This window comes from Cornus florida, unplaced genomic scaffold (assembly GCF_030987335.1).
Source record: "Cornus florida cultivar Cherokee Brave unplaced genomic scaffold, ASM3098733v1 CherokeeBrave_3.0.0_Hap2_Chr02, whole genome shotgun sequence".
Lineage (NCBI taxonomy): Eukaryota > Viridiplantae > Streptophyta > Magnoliopsida > Cornales > Cornaceae > Cornus > Cornus florida.
Window position 1 is genome coordinate 69,371,513 of NW_026775572.1, and position 21,234 is coordinate 69,392,746.

Genomic DNA, 21,234 nt, shown 5'->3' on the forward strand with positions numbered 1-21,234 from the left:
AACGCGGTCAACGACGGCGAAACGGAAAATTATTCGGTGGAAACATAGCTGACGACAAGGAGATTCTACTATTTCAAAGGCGTGTCGCCTGAATCCGACTCGAAGTGGCCCAAAACCCCCTCCGAAGCCTTAAATCTAAAAATTTTAAAAATTTATAAAATAATTATCGCTCCTCCGAAAATTAAATCATTTGACTATGTGATAGAAAATGACAAGAGGAACATGTTCCATCAAGGAACCAAGACCTAAAACCCAACCAATTGGCCGAAAAATAGAGTAGAAATATGAAGCATAAAAAAAATAAAATAAAAAATAAAAAAAGAAGAAGAAGAAGAGGCCGGAGAGAGATAATGTGTGCGAGAGAGTGAGAAAGCTGATCTGCCAAATGGCCTTATGACCATTAAAATGTGCAACATTGGTGGGTCCCATAATTAATAAAAATCTCATCTTTCATCAATATATATAAATATTTATATATACACAATTCAATTTATAACCACACAATCCAACATGCAATTATATAAATGTGCCCAAAATAATGATGCGTGAAATACAATTGACCCGTGACCCAACCCCCCGTACACAACAACTTCGATATCGGGTCCCACTTGGGACCTCCCGGTCCAGAAAACGAAAAAATGCCGAAATGGCAACCGATGCATTTTCAAGAGTCATGAACTCAAGAAAATGTCCTAATCGACACTCTGACACACCTAGCACACCCTACGGTGTCCGACACGCAAAACAAAAAAAGAGAAAAATACACTCGAAAAACAAAAAATTTAAAAAACTGAAAAATGACCAAAATTGGAAACATTACATTTATATATCCCCCATACCTTCTTATATCCAACATTTTAAAATTTTGGTGCAGTTGCAGTCCACAGGAGAGTCGCCGTAACACCAGAACAGAGGCGCAGAAGTTGGGATTGGAGATGGAATGGGATTTCTTGATTTAGGGGAGAAATTGTTGGACAAGTTGGGTTGGAGCTGATTGATGAGTTCTTGATGACTTATTTATATATCTCATAATTTCTTGGGGGTGTTATACCTATATATATATATATATATATATATATATAAGTATTTCATGATTAGTCATGGTAAGTTTTTTTTTTGGTTAATTTTTTTTCTTTTCTGAAATTGGTGTGGAATTGAACAGAGGCAAATAAGGGTTATTGTTCCTTCAATCGCACTCTCTGGAAACCATTGTGGAACATGGAAATCTCTTATAATTTTGGGGGAATCGTCCCTACCCAGAAACCCATTCAGAAAACATGAAACCCAATAGCGGCGGTGACTAATTCTATTGGTGAGTTCAGTCATACGCCCAGTAACTATTCATCTTTAATTCAAATTTTATGTTTAAATTGCATTTGAATATTTGTATAGAGAATCAATAAAGAGACAGTAGATAGAGAGATGATATATATATGTGTGGGCGCGCGTGTGTTTAAGGGCATTTTTGATATAAAGCAGGACAATTTTGGTATTTAAGGTATTAAAATAGTCCTGTGGATGACACATCTTTAATTAATGCCATTTTTTCCCGGAAGTCTGTGCTGGAAAAATATATGCTTAATGTGACTTTTAAGATATAACAACCCTTATACTAATATGTCATGAGATAATTAACAATATGTTAATAAATCATTAATTAAATATGCAACTCTATATTTAATTAAATATGCAAAATAAAGCAATAAAATAATAATAATATGCAAGGAATGAACCTGGACCGAGGCTAGTATTGGATACTATGTCTTTAAAACAGATTCGCCCCGCTATGGTGCTTACGGACTCAGTGGCGTCTATCTCCCAGGATACAACGGTCTACATCCACCAGTAGCAGCACTACAAACTCGTGGATACGGCGAAACTCCTCCGTGTAATAATCTCTCTGACTCAAAAATGCATCTATGCTATATAAATGCTGAATTGAGTGCAATTCGAATCAAATGGTTCGGACCAATCTTAATATGGCTCGATGAAATTGGATTAGGGTCTAAGTAGTTCGGACCACTTAACCAATGATTTGAACCCACTTGGGTTGGGTTCAAGTCTAGAGAGGGAGATAGAAGAAAATAAAAATGAACGAATTGCAAATGATCCAAAGGGGGGTATTTATAGAAACAGATATGCCTTTTCGGATTGGGTGTATCTCTTCATTATTGGACACAACCATTGCAATAGGTTGCAATGGTTCACATGGTGTCTGTTCACCACTAGACACATCTATTCCAATAGGTTGCAATGGTTCACATGGTGTCTGTTCACCAATAGACACATCCATTCCAATAGGTTGCAATGTGCCTTTTCGAGTGGGTGCAACCATGGGTCATGATGGTTCGGAAAAAGGTGTAACCCTTTGAAAAAACTAAAAAGTGGTTTTTTAATTTAAAAGGTGTAACCCTTTAGAAAAACTAAAATATGGTTTTTTAATTTAAAAGGTGTAACCTTTTAGGAAAACTAAAAAATAGTTTTTTTAATTCAAAAAACCAACCACCCAAAAAACCCACTCATTTGTGAAACCCATTTAAATAAGCCCAGCCCAAAATTAGGCCCAACCCAAAATTCCAAAAAGAATAATCTGGATTTTACAATTAAGCCCAAGCCCAAACCCAAATCCTAAACTCAGCTTATTTAAATTTTAATTTGTTTCAACATTTTTTCCATGTGGGACAAACACTTCCCACATTTTGCATACCCATTTAGGCTTATCAAAACACCACACTTTGGAGCTAATTTCTCATTCATTCGGAAACGGATTTCAGAAAGTAAATATACGACATTCATCTCCTTGCGGAGAGAAACGCGCTTGTCTAGAGATCCGTAAAAAATTATTAGCGGAATCTATTTCAAATCTCATCCAAAGTTTATGTTTTTAATGCCCCCGTTTCCAACAATCCCCCACATGAATGGAAATTTGCGTAAAATGCAAAAGATGATCATGCAGACACTAGAGAGAGTATAATCGGAAAGATACTGCATCAGGATAGGTAGCTTTTGGCTTTGAACCTTCCCTAGTGTATTGCTATCGGATTTACTGGCTAACCAGTGAACGCGATGTCTTGAACTGTTCAGCCGTTTGTGTAAACCAAGACAATAACAAACACACAGTAGCTTTCCTCACAAAGTTGGTTCTCATTGTTGTGTTCATTTTGGCCTTGAACAAGTCCTGGTATTCAATGAGTGCTCTAGAAAACTTAGCCTTTATAGTTCTCATAGAAGCGGCCCCACTTCACACTCATATAGGTGACTTCTTATTAAGAGTATCCTACCAAACCCCACTTGAATTTTCAAGGTATAAGAGTCATTAAAAGCGTAGCTTATCCTGATTATCGCTGTAGGTAGCACTGTCTCATCATAGAAATGGGTAGAAGATTTATATCTTCCCAGTGCTTCTGGTGAGTCACTCAGAATTTCTGTTGTCCCTTTGAACCTAGATCTTGGGATCTCCAGTCAGCTAGGTTGGGTTTCCATTAAGGTGACTCGTTAGCTTTCGGCTTTAAACCCCATTCCCCTTGATGAACTGTACAATTGCTCTTTAGTACAACCTTCAATTTTATATGTGGCCACAAGGTTGTGTTTAGAAATATTACACTCTGCAAAGATTTCTCCAGGTGAGAGCAACTGTATACTTTGTGCCCTAAAATTGCTTATTGTTAGCAATATCATTTTCTTTAGTGGCACAGGTGTAGACTTACTTTAAATTGTCCTCTAGGTGAAGTCTATTGACTTCCCTATTTGATTTATTCAAAGTTTCTAATTTTGAGTTATATTAAGAACATAGAACTACACCTTTAATATAAAAGACATATCCACTATTAGATTTGAAGTCTTTAATATCCCATATCCAGATTGCATCACTGTTACACCTCCAATTTAGTTAGATACCTCGATCTATGCAATATTGGATTTAGGGTGTATCACAACTACCCAATTTATTGTTTTTTAGTGATCCGATCCTGGATTGAAAATGTGCAATTAAACACAGTTATTAAGTTTCCTTGTAATCTCAACCAATGATATACTTTGGCTAGTATTTATATTTGAGATTTACATCAACAAAAGTTAGCTAGGCTTTTGTTATCATAACTAGTATTATCTCAATCTCACTCTATTGAGAATATACTATATTATCAGATGTTAAATCTTTCATATGAAATATACTAATCATTATATCATTTATATTTTAAGGCATACAATGACTTACGCATCACATTTATGTCATTGTCTCGGTAGTAGCTTTAATCCATTCAATGACTTATAAGCTTGCACACTTGACTTTTCAACTGGAACAAATAACTCAGCATTTCAACTGAAAAAAGAACTTTTCTAGTTGTTCCATAATATTTTCCTCGTAGGAAATAATATGCACTATTGTTATAATAATATAAATGATTTTTGGTTCTATCCTAAAGCTCTTAGGATTTGGAACCCCCCACATTTATAAGTATTTCTGTTAAGATAAGTGACTCGTAACAAATTTCATCTATGGATAATATCTCCCCACAACTTTGGGATAATCCTGAAATTTTGTCTCTAATGTATTTATTATAATTTTTCAACTATGAAAGTACCATTTATTAAATACTTCACCTCATCTACCTTTTCAAGGTTCCATATTCGCTTCTCAACAAGCATATATAACAATCTCTAGTGCATATGTACTCACTTTATCTTTAGCATATTCTTATAATAATTCACCGACATTACCGTGAATTAATGCTAAATATATTAATTACAATGGGCTCTAATTAATATTTGATTTTACTTCTTTTATATTTATAAATTGAGTTATTCATGTTTAGGTTCATTGTTAAGTCAGTTATATTAACATGTTATAACCTTTCATGTGTCACACATCACATAACTCAATCATTTAAGCAAATAATTATCTTATTATTTAAGCTTTGGATATAATCACTACAGAGTGAGCACTCACTTCTCAGCTATCATTACTAGTCAAAAGTGAGTTCTTAACTATCATTACTAGCTTAGATTAAGTACACTCTTCTCATATCTCACTACTAGGTTATGATGAGCACCCACTTTTTAGCTATTACCGCTAGCTTGAAGTTAAGTTTGTTTAGCTATCAATTCTAGTAGTTCATAGTTTTAGTACACACTTATCCAAGTAGTCTACCTTGGTAGTAGAGTAATTTGTTTTGAAGAATATTTTTCAAAAACTACTACTTTACAAGTAGTATTATTCACTCCTACATGAGCAGATATGATGTATAGCTCAAATAGCTTATTGCTCAAATGGCTACTCATCACCCTCGTGTTTTTTTTACTACCAAGTAGAGAGTAGGAACCAACTAATAGATTTTCATTCTTCTCTTAGGTTCTGTGCACCTCATTAATTATTTTAACTTATAGATAATCTAACTAGTTTGCAACTTAGTAACATTTTAGCTTTCAGCTAAATTGTACATTATAACTAACTAGCTTGATTTAGCTTGTCTCAGTGTACTTGCTTACTGTATCCATAACATTTTCCATTAAACACTTTAAAGTTGTTGAAAAATCTTATCTTATTCAGCCCATTCACAGCTATACGTGTCTTTAAACACTAGTATAGATCTTTTTCCCTTGACTATCAGGAGAATTGACATAGCTAAACTAGTCAATTTTTGTCTGTTGTATTAAATACACAAACCAGTCATGAACTCATACAAAATTAATAATATCACACATTAAATCAACTATATTGTAAAATTAAATTACTATGCACATTAAGTAATTCTACTACATAGTTTAATATTATAATCTCAATTAAAAGTAAGCACTTATATAAATAATATTGAACTCACATAAATAATATTATACCATATGATTAATTATATCACATAACTAATCTAAGAAAAAAGATTTGTGGCTTGTTCTCCAATAAACATGCTAGAAAATCAGGAATAAAAGATTTAGACGTTCTAGCCTTTTTACTACCTTTAAGCTCATCTTTATTTTCATTGTATGATTTATGCACAAGGAAATGATATGCAATACTGTTATGAGCATAATCTATCAAAGGTTTTATGTGTAGGGACTGTGCACTTGTAGCTCGCCTAGTGTGGTAGCCTGTTAGTGCCTTTTGCACCCGTTCACGACACACTCACCTACAAGGTTGTCACATTTTAGGTCCACTCTAAACTTTCATAGGAGTAGGATCTGCAACCTTAAATAGACACCCCCACACTTTTAAGAATTTATAGAAAGGTTTTCAACCTTTCCATAATTCATATGATGTCACATTTCAAAGGTTTCATCTTTGTTTCGTGGCAAATACACATAACGGTATCTTGTGCAACCAATGATAAAAGTAACGAAGTACTTTTTTCCACCTCTAGTTGGTACATGTTTAAGGTAATGTCATATGCTTCATAATATCATAGTAAAAAATTAAATAATTCAACCACTATTGAATAATTCAATAATCTACTTATATAACATGCTTCAATTTCACATAATATTGAATGCATTAATATTTAACATATTATCATATAATAATGTATATAACATTATTTTATCATATCTCAACTATTAATATAAGATCTACTTGTTTATATCTTAAATAGAAACATATAATAAAATCTACGCAAGGAAAGATTCTGTCTTAAGATTGTTGGTAAAAATATATGCTTCATGTGACATTTAAGATATAACAACCATTATACTAATATTCTATGAGATAATTTACAATATGCTAAGAAATGATTAATTAAATATGCAACTATATATTTAATTAAATATGTAAAATAAAATAATAAATAATAAATAAAGAAGGAATGAACCTGGACCGAGGCTAGTATTGGATACTATGTCTTTAAGACAGATTTGCCCCGCTATGGTGCTTACGGACTCAGTGGCGTCTATCTCCCAGGATACAACGGTCTACATCCACCAGTAGCAGCACTACAAACTCGTGGATACGGCGAACCTCCTCCGTGTAATACTCTCTCTGACTCAAAAATGCATCTATGCTATATAAATGCTGAATTGAGTGCAATTCGAATCAAATGGTTCGGACCAATCTTAATATGGCTCGATGAAATTGGATTAGGGTCTAAGTAGTTCGGACCACTTAACCAATGATTTGAACCCACTTGGGTTGGGTTCAAGTCTAGAGAGGGAGATAGAAGAAAATGAAAATGAACGAATTGCAAATGATCCAAAGGGGGGTATTTATAGAAATAGATATGCCTTTTCGGATTGGGTGTATCTCTTCATTATTAGACACAACCATTGCAATAGGTTGCAATGGTTCATATGGTGTTTGTTCACCACTAGACACATCTATTCCAATAGGTTGCAATGGTTCACATGGTGTCTGTTCACCAATAGGCACATCCATTCCAATAGGTTGCAATGTGACTTTTCGAGTGGGTGCAACCATGGGTCATGATGGTTCGGAAAAAGGTGTAACCCTTTGAAAAAACTAAAAAGTGGTTTTTAAATTTAAAAGGTGTAACCCTTTAGAAAAACTAAAATATGGTTTTTTAATTTAAAAGGTGTAACCTTTTAGAAAAACTAAAAAATAGTTTTTTTAATTCAAAAAACCAACCACCCAAAAAACCCACTCATTTGTGAAACCCATTTAAATAAGCCCAGCCCAAAATTAGGCCCAATCCAAAATTCCAAAAAGAATAATCTGGATTTTACAATTAGGCTCAAGCCCAAGCCCAAATCCTAAACTCAGCTTATTTAAATTTCAATTTGTTTCAACATTTTTTCCATGTGGGACAAACACTTCCCACATTTTGCATACCCATTTAGGCTTATCAAAACACCACACTTTGGAGCTAATTTCTCATTCATCCGGAAACGGATTTCAGAAAGTAAATATACGACGTTCATCTCCTTGTGGAGAGAAACGCGCTTGTCTAGAGATCCGTAAAAAATTATTAGCGGAATCTATTTTAAATCTCATCCAAAGTTTATGTTTTTAACGCCCCTGTTTCCAACAGTCTGACCTGAGGTCTTTATTTGCAACATTTTCACATCTAATATGAATTTATATACGTAAAATAAACTATAAGACTGTAATGCGCACAAAATAAAAATCATTGGGGTGTTTTATGTTCTTTACCCATTAACAAATAACTAACACACACTTTGTAAAGTACGGTTCATTAGGATGGTATCAATTTCAATGTTTCGTCTGTTTCCTCTGAAGTTTAACACGCTGTGAACAGCATTGCCATTTTTGTCATCCGTGTGGGTCTCCTCAACCAAATAAAGGTAAATCATTCAATGAAGAAGAATTGACCCAAATCTACCTTGATATGGGAATCATTGAAAGCTACAACATGCATTCACTGGTGGCGGTAAGTCTCAGTCCTTTTAAGTTGATGATTAACGAATGCATTCATTGTCATTTCCTCTTTTTTTGTGGCAAACTTGTTTAGTTGTTGCCTTTTCTATGGTCGGTCAAAATATCTTTCTTTTACTAGTCTAATGTCTATTAACATTTGTTTTCATTGTCTAAGTTATATAATTTTTCTTTTTACGTTTCATGTATAATTCTGCTTTCCTATTTTACTCGTCTATCATTCTAAGTTAATTTTTCTACACTCTCACGTTTCATGTGGACTTCTGCTCTCCTACTTCACCTGCCTGTCATCCTAAGTTAATTTTTCTACGCTCTCACGTTTCGTGTAGACTTTTGCTCACCCACTTTACCCGCCTTCTTACCCCTGCTCTCATTCCATGCATGTGACTTAGATTTTGGCGCATGTATTCCTACTCTGATTTTATATGACTTAGCAATAAACCATGCTTCGGGACCAATTAGTCTATTATCAATAGTCCCTTTAGACTAGATTAGAATGATCATCCTAAAGAATTTTAGTCCTTTAGAGGGGTAAGATTATTCAAAAGAGGACCTACCCACCATCATCTATTATTTAACATCTTTATTCCATGTCTTTGATGGTAATTCACAAACCAATAAGTTAAGGCAATGGCTTGTGCTCTTCCTCATCTCCTCTTCTTTCTATTTCTGCTAACATTTTCTGGTGTTGCTCAAACCAACGGTGCTAATGTATCGATCGGCGCCTCTCTTTCTACTGCTGTTGAGGCGGATTCATGGCTTTCTCAATCCGGAGATTTCGCATTCGGGTTCAAGGAAGTGGGCACCAATCTTTTCTTGTTTTCCATATAGTATGACAAGATACCACAAAAAACCATAGTGTGGTATGCAAATGAAGGCAACAGTACTGTCCCTAGAGGTTCCAAAGTTGAGCTTACTGCTGACAGAGGGCTAGTGCTTACTAACCCACAAGGCGACCAGATATGGAAATCTGATCCTGTTGTGGGCTCAGTTGCATATAGCTACATGAACAATACCGATAACTTTGTGCTTAAAGATAGGAATTTGCAAGAGTTATGGGAAAGCTTCCGGGTTCCTGCCGACACCATGTTGCCTACTCAGGAATTGGAGAAGGGATATGTGCTAACTGTTAGGAAAACGTGCAAGTTTTAAAAACTTTTCGAGGGATTTTGATTCATAGATCTTGATTCATCACATAGAGACAAGTTTTATGCAAAAATAAAAATATGATGTATCATTCAATTAATGGATTGAATACTTACATCAAAGGTCTGAGTAAACCTTTAAAATTTTCCTCTAAAGTGAATGTTCTTACTTATTGTAGATCCCTTAGCAAGATGCCTTCTCCTTGGATCTCCATCTTCTTGGTAATTATTTTGCCTTTAGAAATCACTCATAAGCCTCCATGAATTACCTTGGAAAACTAGGCTTGTGGGAGCCTCCATTAGATGAGAACATAAACCCTAATTTTCTAGAGAGAGAAAATTTATTCCCTTTTTTCCTTCTACTAAAAATCACCACTAAAATATACATAGACCATGTATATTTATAAGCAACATAAAGGTAAAGAAAAGGAAACAACTAATCCTTCTCAATCTCTAATTCACATGTCTCAAATCTAATATGATTCCAATATCAAGTTGGGCTATGAGTGAGAATCCATTGGGCCTATTATTTTATTGGCTACAATGAATTAATAATTGGGCCGGTCCATGGACCAAATTCAATTAATTCATAAATTAATTTCTACTCCACTAAAAGAAATTAATTGAACTCCAATTAAATAATAAATAACCACTAAGTCAATATTGCACTTTGACCCCTCTATGCATAATTAGTTATCGGATAAGTAATGCCATCAATCCGACTACTTAATTAATATATTTATTTTGGTACCTTTGATTATTTCTGACTTGATCACAATAAAACATTTGTTTGACAAAAAATAATAATTTAATAAATAAATATATAATAAATCATTTTGTCTAAAAACATACGAAAGCCTTCGAATTTACTTTGTGATCAACCATAATCAATACAAAATAAATACAAGTAGCAATGATGCAAATATTAAAAATATAACCCTCTAACTATTAATTACATAACTACCCAAAGTGTCGGTCTAAGGATTCCGAAGAATCCGCCGAACAAATCAAAGTAATTATTATTAATAAAAGAGTTTATAATTTTCTCATGCTTAAGAGTCAAATGCTATGACGGTGATAGGGAGCAATAGCATACGACGGCTCTGCATTGATTGCCATCACATACATATATATAAATATTTCTTGTAATCACAGGGACACTATCAATTTCATAGTGAATCGAAACATAATACATTGAATTCACCAATTATATAAATCATAAATATTTCAGATATGTCAGGAACATATGTCACTATAATCCAGATAGGAATTTGCTATGCCAGGGCATATAAATCCCAACAGCTCCCACTTGAAGAAAATAAAATAATGTAAATGTTAGCTTTGGAGCGTATTCGAGGTAAACTCTAGAATATTGCACCAATTCATCTCATTTGTCTTATTTCACTTATTCAAAGCATTAATGTTCTCTTGGGTATCTTAAAGTAAAAGGATTAGGTTTTAGGAGTAGTAAATACATTTGTACCACCACGTTGTGAATAAAATATCTAAATTCTTTTTCTAGTCATTATAAATGAGGTCCAATATCATAGAATATGTAAGCAAGTAGATAAATGGATTAGACATAATTCATCTGAATATAAATGCATTCATACGATATACAAGGTGAATTATTAATACTATCATGCATATTTAAAATTAAAATGAGTTTGTTAACCACATAATATAATAAATCTCAATCGAACAAGAGATCATTATCATTATTGGTGAACAATCCCTTTTAATTAATGCGGGTCCCTCAACTCTGTAGCATAATAAATCAACCAATCAATATGTCAATAACTTATCCTGTTGGAGGAGTTCATTATTACTATTGTTGAGATTCATTTACTATTAGGCGAGCACTTCCATTAAAATAGTATGTGGGTCCCTTAACCACTGCATGAAAAATTGGATAACCAATACACCAATAACTTATTCGGTTGGCGAAGTTCATTATTGCTATTAGCGGGCAAATCCCATCATCTCCATATTTCTTAAGACAATGCCTTGTCTATCTATATGAAATGATTCCCGATTATGTTTAGCCTTTCTAAAATCACCTAGTGTAGACCACTCCGTTGGGGAGCTAACACTATTGATTTTAGATTGAGTGTATAACGTTATTAATGCTCTAATGAAAAATAAAATATTAAATATCTTGTCATTATAATCTAGACTCTTTAAATCATGCGTAGGGCCTTATTTTTAAAGATCTAATTACAATGAACATTTAATATTATTATTTTCATGAGACAACCATTCTTGTAATATTAAGACTCTTCAAATCATGCGTAGGCCTTATTTTTGAAGATCTAATTACAATGGTTTTAATAACGAAGGCCATGGGGTAATGTATAAAAATCCCCGCTCCCACTCAATTTTTAATTATTCATAATTAGGGTTTTGAATTTATTCATTTACATGATATAATGTATACAAAACGTCTTGATTTTAATCCAATTAAATTTAGAAAATATTTGGACTTAAATGATTCACTAATATTTAATTTGAGGCACACTTCAAAAATAATTTACAAAAATAATTTTTCGTTTCCCAATAAGTGGCCTCTAATTAATTAGTAATCAAATCTAATTAATTTTCATAATTTAATTAATATAAATCAAGTCATTTAATTAAATATCATGGATCCAATGCATGAATAATAATTAATTAACAATTATATATTCCATGCATTTCATACATCGCATAAATAAATAAATAACAGATAAAGCAAATAAAATGGCCAATGGAATCATCCATCGGCTTTTAACATTTAACTACTCTAAGTATTGCGGGAAGATCATCCATCGGCTTGCAAACACCCACATAAGGCTGGTACGCACCAGGAGAAGCAAAACACCGCTTGGAACGCGCTTGGAGGGCCCCACACGCGCTCACACGCGCCTGGGGCATGCTGCAGGTGAAGGCACGCGCCCCCACGCGCTGGCACGCGCCTGGGGCGCGTGGGACGCGCCCCCACGCGCTGGCACACGCGTGGGGCGCGTAAGACGCACCTCCATGCGCCTGCACGCGCGTGGAGGGAAGGTGGATTTGGCTGGCGCGTGAGACCCACGCGCCAGCATGTCTTCAATGCCTCTAGCTCTTGGCACGTGCTCCTCACGCGCCAGGCTCACCACCATAGAGCTGCACCTGATTCTAGCCTCCTCCGACGTCTCTTCTCGCCGACGGCGATGCTCCGGCCATCGGAAAAACGCCGAAAAATCTCAGAAAAATTTCCAGAAAATTAAATTAAGCCTCAAAAAATTCCAGAAAAATTCAGAAAAATTCCAGAAAATTACTGAAGCATAATTTAACCCTTTTGGACCTTCTTGAAGCTTCATAGCATCCTTTGATGAATATTACATGGCTTTAAAAATATTTACAACTTGAAATACAATGGAAAAAATAAATTACATCATTGAACTTTCAAATGGCTAAATCAAAGCCTTAATTACATTTATCCAAAGATAAAATTACATTCAATATTCCTATAAGCATCATCCATAGCCCAACCATACATCATCATTCATTCACAATTATTCATACATCATCATGTATCAATATATATCAACATATTAAATCATACATCAACATACATCAATAAAAATATATATGAATATAATTTTGGATCCATGAATGATGATTTTCATAAAATCATGATCTCTAGTAATGAATCAAACCATGCTCTGATACCACTGTTAGGAAAACGTGCAAGTTTTAAAAACTTTTCGAGGGATTTTGATTCATAGATCTTGATTCATCACATAGAGACAAGTTTTATGCAAAAATAAAAATATGATGTATCATTCAATTAATGGATTGAATACTTACATCAAAGGTCTGAGTAAACCTTTAAAACTTTCCTCTAAAGTGAATGTTCTCACTTATTGTAGATCCCTTAGTAAGATGCCTTCTCCTTGGATCTCCATCTTCTTAGTAATTATTTTGCCTTTAGAAATCACTCATAAGCCTCCATGAATTACCTTGGAAAACTAGGCTTGTGGGAGCCTCCATTAGATGAGAACATAAACCCTAATTTTCTAGAGAGAGAAAATTTATTCCCTTTTTTCCTTCTACTAAAAATCACCACTAAAATATACATAGACCATGTATATTTATAAGCAACATAAAGGTAAAGAAAAGGAAACAACTAATCCTTCTCAATCTCTAATTCACATGTCTCAAATCTAATATGATTCCAATATCAAGTTGGGCTATGAGTGAGAATCCATTGGGCCTATTATTTTATTGGCTACAATGAATTAATAATTGGGCCGGTCCATGGACCCAATTCAATTAATTGATAAATTAATTTCTACTCCACTAAAAGAAATTAATTGAACTCCAATTAAATAATAAATAACCACTAAGTCAATATTGCACTTTGACCCCTCTATGCATAATTAGTTATCGGATAAATAATGCCATCAATCCGACTACTTAATTAATATATTTATTTTGGTACCTTTGATTATTTCTGACTTGATCACAATAAAACATTTGTTTGACAAAAAATAATAATTTAATAAATAAATATATAATAAATCATTTTGTCTAAAAACATACGAAGGCCTTCGAATTTACTTTGTGATCAACCATAATCAATACAAAATAAATACAAGTAGCAATGATGCAAATATTGAAAATATAACCCTCTAACTATTAATTACATAACTACCCAAAGTGTCGGTCTAAGGATTCCGAAGAATCCACCGAACAAATCAAAGTAATTATTAATTAATAAAAGAGTCTATAATTTTCTCATGTTTAAGAGTCAAATGCTATGACGGTGATAAGGAGCAATTGCATACGACGGCTCTCGCAATATATCTCAACCTAACGCAGATCCAGTTCAAGTCTTAATTAATTATGAGTCCATCCATAATTACCGACTATGAACAATTTATAATTACTATGTATATATCATGCATTGATTGCCATCACATACATATATATAAATATTTCTTGTAATCACAGGGACACTATCAATTTCATAGTGAATCGAAACATAATACATTGAATTCACCAATTATATAAATCATAAATATTTCAGATATGTCAGGAACATATGTCAATATAATCCAGATAGGAATTTGCTATGCCAGGGCATATAAATCCCAACACTAACCTCTCGAAAAACGGAGCCTAGTTTCTCCAAAGGAAGGTTCCAACTCAGCATGCTTGACAACGGAAATCTTGTGCTCAGAACCATAAACCTGCCTACAGACCATCCTAATGAACCTTACTTTACAAGCGGGAGTCGGGATGACAATGATGCATCGAATGCAAGTTCCCGATTCGTCTTCAATCAGTCCGGATACATATACGTACTGAGAGCGAACTGCCAGAAGTCCATGATCTCACAAGGAGGAATTGTTTCAGCCACGGATAACTATCTCAGAGCAACTCTCAATTTCGACGGTGTGTTCACAGAATACTATCATCCCAAGATATCCAATGGCAACGAAAACTGGTCTGTGCTGTGGTCTGAACCGAAAAATATTTTCACAGCAAGTGTTGTGTCTGCAGGAAGTGGCACTTGCGGATATAACAGCCTTTGCCAGCTCAACACGGATGGAAGGCCGTCTTGTTCGTGCCCAAGAGGGTATTCCTTACTTGATCCAAGTGATCAATTTAGTGGCTGCAAACCGGATTTCACGCAGGGCTGCGAGGATGACCATGAACAACTATATGCTCTTGTTGAGCTATCCAACACTGACTGGCCATTTTCTGACTACGTGCTGTTGGAGCCTTTCGATAAAGGGGAGTGCAGGAATTCTTGCTTGCGAGACTGCTTGTACTCTGTTTCCATTTACAGAGATAATAGCTATTGGAAGAAGAGGATACCACTCTCAAATAGGAGAGTTGTTAGAACTGAAAGGAGCACGGCATTTGTCAAAGTCAGGAAAGATATTAATTCTTCCCCACCGGGTCCTTGTCCTCCCGATGAGAAGAAGCCGGGAAAGAACCACAACGAGACTAAAGTCCTCGTGGGATCGGTGCTATTAGTCAGCTCTGTGTTCTACAACTTTGTATTAATGGCTGCAATTCTTCTGGGCTTTTGCTTCATTTACAAGGGAAAGGACACCAGAATTCCCCAAGTCGAAAGCGTCGTGGACACTAATTTGCGTTGTTCCACATACCAAGAGCTTAAACAAGCTACGAATAGCTTCAATGAAGAAGTAGGAAAAGGAGCTGTTAGCGTTGTTTACAAAGGGGAAATGAATAGGGGTTCGGGAAATTTCGTTGCAGTCAAGAAGTTAGAAAGATTGGTTCAAGGTGAGAAGGAATTTGAAGCTGAAGTGAATGTGATTGGGCAGACACATAACAAGAATTTGGTCCGATTGATTGGATTTTGCAATGAGGGACCAAATCGATTACTGGTGTACGAGTATATGAGCAATGGTACGTTAGCTAGCTTCCTTTTCGGAGATACAAGACCGAGTTGGAACCAGAGAATCAGAATTGCCTATGAGATTGGAAGAGGAATCTTGTACTTGCACGAAGAGTGTAGCACCCAGATCATCCATTGTGATATAAAGCCTCAGAATATACTTATTGATGATTATTACAGTGCTCGAATTTCTGACTTCGGATTGGCAAAGCTTTTGATGATTGGTCAGAGCCAAACCCACACTGACATTAGAGGAACTAGAGGGTACGTTGCACCGGAATGGTTCAGGAGCATGCCAATCACAGTGAAAGTCGATGTTTATAGCTTCGGTGTGTTGGTGCTAGAGATCATTTGTTGCCGGAAGAGCGTAGATATGGATACCAGTGAAGTAGAGAAAGCAATCCTTACTGATTGGGCTTATGACTGCTATCAAGAAGGAACGATAGACGCGCTGGTTGAAGGAGACGTGGAGGCCATAAACGATAAGGATAAGCTAGAGAGGTTTGTAATGGTTACCATTTGGTGTATTCAAGAAGACCCGTCTTTAAGACCCACAATGAGGAAGGTAACTCAGATGCTTGAAGGAGTTGTTGAAGTTAATGTTCCCCTATGTCCCTCCCCATTTAGTACTACGATATTGATTTAGAGCAGATTCAGGTCTTTGCTTTGTTTGTTTTATCATTCTTTCTTGTGCTGTCTATGTAATATTCTTGTTGTTATTCTAGTTTGGGTATAAATCTAAGTATGTCGTTGCAAATTTTCTGTTACCAATATTTTCAGGAATAATAATGTTTGTTAATTGATATTTAACTATTTCCAACAAAAGTCCAAAACCATCCGAGGTACAGTTAATGGGCATTATTTAGTGGCTTGATTGGTAGAGTGCCCAGCTCCCTAAACTGGTGTGTCCGTGTTCGACTCCCTCCCATCCCTAGTTTGTCTACAGCTTGCAACACAATTATCTGTTTATGTACAATTGTCTCTGATAATGCACAAAAATAGCAATATGGAAACTTAAGATCTTAATATATGTCTCACCAATTTGCCCCCCACACACTAGCCAGTATGTTCCACTAGACATTCCAACTATCAGCATAGTAAATTTATCTTCATTTTTCCTAGTTTCTTTAAATGACTTCATAATTTGTTTAATTTGTGCTACAAATACTTAGTGGCCATTTAAAGCTATTAAAAATCTAAAATTAAAATTACTTTTGTCATGTTTGGCAGCACAAAGTCTAAACTAAATTTGTTTCAATCCTAAATTCAAAACATCGATTTGGTGTTCCCAATTTTTAAACATGTTAATAAAATGATAGTTCTTGTTAAAGAATTGTAATGTTTATATATATATATATATATATATATATATATATATATATATATATATATTAAAGTTAAAAGTTTTTTTTTCAAAAGTTGGTGGGCCCCACCAATAAATTAACACAAAACAAAGGCCATAAGGCCATTTCTCAAACTTGTCTATCTCTCTGCTGCATCACTGCGCTCGGCAGTTTTTTTTTTTTTTTTTTTTTTTTCTCTTTTTGCAATTGCAAGCTTGATCTAGCTTTATCCCTTTAAAATTTGGTAGAACCTTGTGAAGCAAAGTCGGAGAGCTCGTCGAGGCCTTCAATTCGATAGAAGCCAATCATCATGTGGTGCAATCTAAGGAGTTCGAAATTCTAGGGTTCTTGGGCTGCAAATCGGGGGTTTTGCATTTAAGTGAGGTAGGGGTGTTCTAATCTACAACTTCTTAGTTTTTTTTATGAATTTTCTCCTTAAATTTGATCCTAAGCATGCTAATTTTGATTACCTAGCTTGTGGTTGTTGTAAGTATGATTAACTAAAATGATCGATGTGTTCCATATGTTATTTGAAATCATATATATGACTAAATTTATTATGGTGAATGAACATACTTAGTGTTGACATATTGTATGCCTTAAGATTATGTATTTATTTATATATTGCTTTGAAAAATTGATGTTATGGTCAATAAATAAATAAATAAATAAAACAAATGAATGTTTAGAAATTTTCTCTAACTTGTGATGATGATGTAAATGGAAATGTGTGAAATCATATAGTTATATTGATGATTTGAAACATGAAGTATTCATACATCAATTGGGAAAGAGAAAGGGGGGAAAAATATTTGTTAGAATAAATAAAATTATTTTGGGGAAAATATTTTCTAAAAGTGTTGCGAAAACCGGACGCCTAGGAGGTGCCTAGTGGTCCGTGATGTTGGTGTAGTCTAGAAGGGAATGTAGTTGAGTTAACTAGGCCGGATGCGACACCTTGGAGGTGCCTTGTGGTCGTGAATAGTTAACCAACCTTCCTTTCGTGATGCCATGGAGGTGGATTGGGTCGGACTGCACTAACGGTTTGGTTGTTGAAATGGAATTGTTTCGGAAATAGGGAATGATATTTGCATAACATTGCACTTCATGACATTGTGGTAAATTTGTGATTGGTTGATATTTGTTATATACTTGTTATTGTGGTTGAGAATGTGCGTTTCCTGATGGCATGATCCCGTTCACTTTTTATCTATTCATTGTATGGATTCACGGGGACATAAGAAGTGTGTCTTAGACACTTCCTACTGAGTTTATGCTCACCCCATTATTTTAAACATTTTTCAAGATATGGAAAAGAGGTGGCGGACGATGAGCCACCACAAGTTTAGACGAGCTTTGGGATCTATTTTATTTTTGCTATCTTTTGTATTAGAATTTTAATATATATTTTGTAAATGTAATCTTAAATATTTTGTGAAACTTTAGTTTAGTTGATATAATGTTGTAAGCTATGTACTTAAAATTTTAGCTACAATTATGGACTGTAACTTGATCGATGTAACGGATGTGTCCCTTGTTTGGATGAGATGGAGGAACGGGACTTTTGTATGTATGTAACCATTTTGGGAATGTAGTATAATATCTGAATTGTGCGTTAGGACAAGATAAGTTAGATTTAAGGCCCAGTGAGGCCATTGCATTTATTTTTGTATTTCAACAGGTTGTTGAGGGACATTTTCTGCGGAGGTCATGCCAAAATTTTTATAGATTTTTATTATTATTTTGGTATCTTTTCGGGTTGTTACAAGAACTAATATGAAATCCAATCTTGAAAAATTAAAAGTTTCAATTCAATTCCTTATAAGTTATAAATTTTGTACATCAAATTCCCAAGTTCTTATGAACCTATATATGGTTGTATATTTAAACATTTACCATGAAAAACCTTCCTATAATCACAAGAGTAGATAAATTTAATTGTCACGAAAAGGGATAATAATAATAATAATTTTGGTCCTCTCGGTGATCACGATTTTGTTTTTTACACAATTGGGAGCTTTTGAAATCTAAGCATCTTGCTGGTTTGACCCTCGTAGACTTGTACACGTTCTCCCATTTTTAACTTGGAATTGACTCTGATATCATTTGTCACAACTAGTTGCTTTGTACACTCTTCTCGATACTCACAGTTTTTCTTAAAAATACATTTACACAGTTAGGAGATGTCCACACAAAATCATGAAATATTGTAAAGCAAAAAACAAAAAAAACATGCTTTACAAGTTAATGTTGGCGTTCACTTCCATTGGCAAATAGAGTTCATACCTATTGGTTAAGGGCCTGATTGATTCAGACAATGTGTGGCAACGGTTTGATAATATTTGGTGTGTTTTAAATAGTATCGAACCGTCTGTAAAAATGAATAATTCTTAATAAATGGAGTTTTGGAGGAATTGTGCCAAATACATGGACTCAACATTTCTCTTTACAGAATGATGGATTTTTCCCAAAGTCGGACGCAGACATGGAATTATACCGTATATGATCTTTTGCTTCCCAAACTACCCATATTATTGTTAGAAAATTACCCAACTACCAATTCACCAACTTAACTAACTTTACGGATTCACTCGCACATTCTCTCTCTTCGTTACTCTTTCAAGGGATTCCTGGCGACGCCTCTCTCCAGCCTTTGACATAGCCAAAGAATAGAGAAATCGGCTGCCAACGATCACTAGCACTGCCCATTGCTAGATATTACCGGCGAGTCACTCCAATGAACACTTGTCAGGTTCAATACCCTCTCTCTCTAACTAGATCTGAAGCATCTCTCTTTTATCAAATTTATTTTTTTTTATTATTATTATTATTTTTTATCCTAAATACAGCCTCTCGAATTCGACTTTTAAAGTTTAAATGACGAGTAAGTTAACTCAACATCCATTTTATTTTACGAAATAATAATAATAAAAATAAAAAACTCAACATACCACTTCAGTTTGTTGTTTTTCGGGAGATAATGGGTAGCTTAAGGGTTGGCTTAGGAAAATAGAATTTCCCAACATACCAGTCATATATAGAATTTCCCAGAGCATCTCAGATTGAGAAATAATAGATTCAGAAATAATTACCGCAGGGGTCATTAGCGCTTTTTTTTTTATTTTTTTTATTTTCTTCATTGTTATAATAGAAATGTATGATGATGATGATGATTAATTTTGCCTTTATTTTTTTCTTACTTTTTTTCTTCATCTCAGAAGTTAGTCTGTTTTGTGGTTTTTATAACTTTTATTGCCTAGTCCTAAACATACAGACCCCTCACTTAACAGTTTATTTGAAAAAATGGATGAGTCATATGTTGCATGCATTTGTCATTTGGACGGAGAATTTTTTTTAAAAAAAACTAATGGGGAAATCACAAACATTGGCGGTTGGAAGGACAGTTTAATGGTAACAAGAATGATGACGTATGAATCATTTTTAGAGGATATACGTAGTCGTTCCTCTTCAGACAATAGTAGCAAAGTCATATATTTCACCCCAGAATATAATAAGACCGAATTTGTGAGGATGGTGGGGGAACTTGGATTTAAAGCAATGCTGGTTATCAATGACCTTAATATCAAATATATATGTTGCTGCAGATGCAATGGATGTTGATGCACCATGTATAGTTCCAAGCGGCAACAGCCTGAGGTAAGACACACACATACGTAAAGTACTATATTTTATGCATGCATTGCATGTGGAATCAATTTCTTACTATATTTGTTGGTGTACATGTAGAGATTTTGTTGAAGAAGTTGGCAATGTGTCAAAGTCTTCACTTCCTCCAAGTAATTCACACCAGAGTTCATTTCTGCACATTGATGAAATTAATTGTGAGGGTCAGCTCTTTAAAAGCCCAAATGATTTCAAAGATGAGCTCACGTTGTTTGCACTCCGTAACCATATTCAATTCAAGTACAGGACAATAGTAGAAAATATTACAGAGTGGTTTGTGAAGCTAAGGGTTGTCCATAGAAATTGACTGCTGGTTGTGAAGGCAATAGTGAT

At 34.6% G+C, this 21,234-nt stretch overlaps 1 protein-coding gene across 1 annotated transcript; it reads left to right on the plus strand.

Annotated features, from left to right (window-relative positions):
* Positions 1-14,657: 14,657 nt before the first annotated feature.
* LOC132296387 (G-type lectin S-receptor-like serine/threonine-protein kinase LECRK3) lies at positions 14,658-16,520 on the plus strand. The gene has a single exon (XM_059794593.1). It carries the CDS (start codon positions 14,658-14,660, stop codon positions 16,518-16,520), a length of 1,863 nt encoding a protein of 620 aa, XP_059650576.1.
* Positions 16,521-21,234: the final 4,714 nt, after the last annotated feature.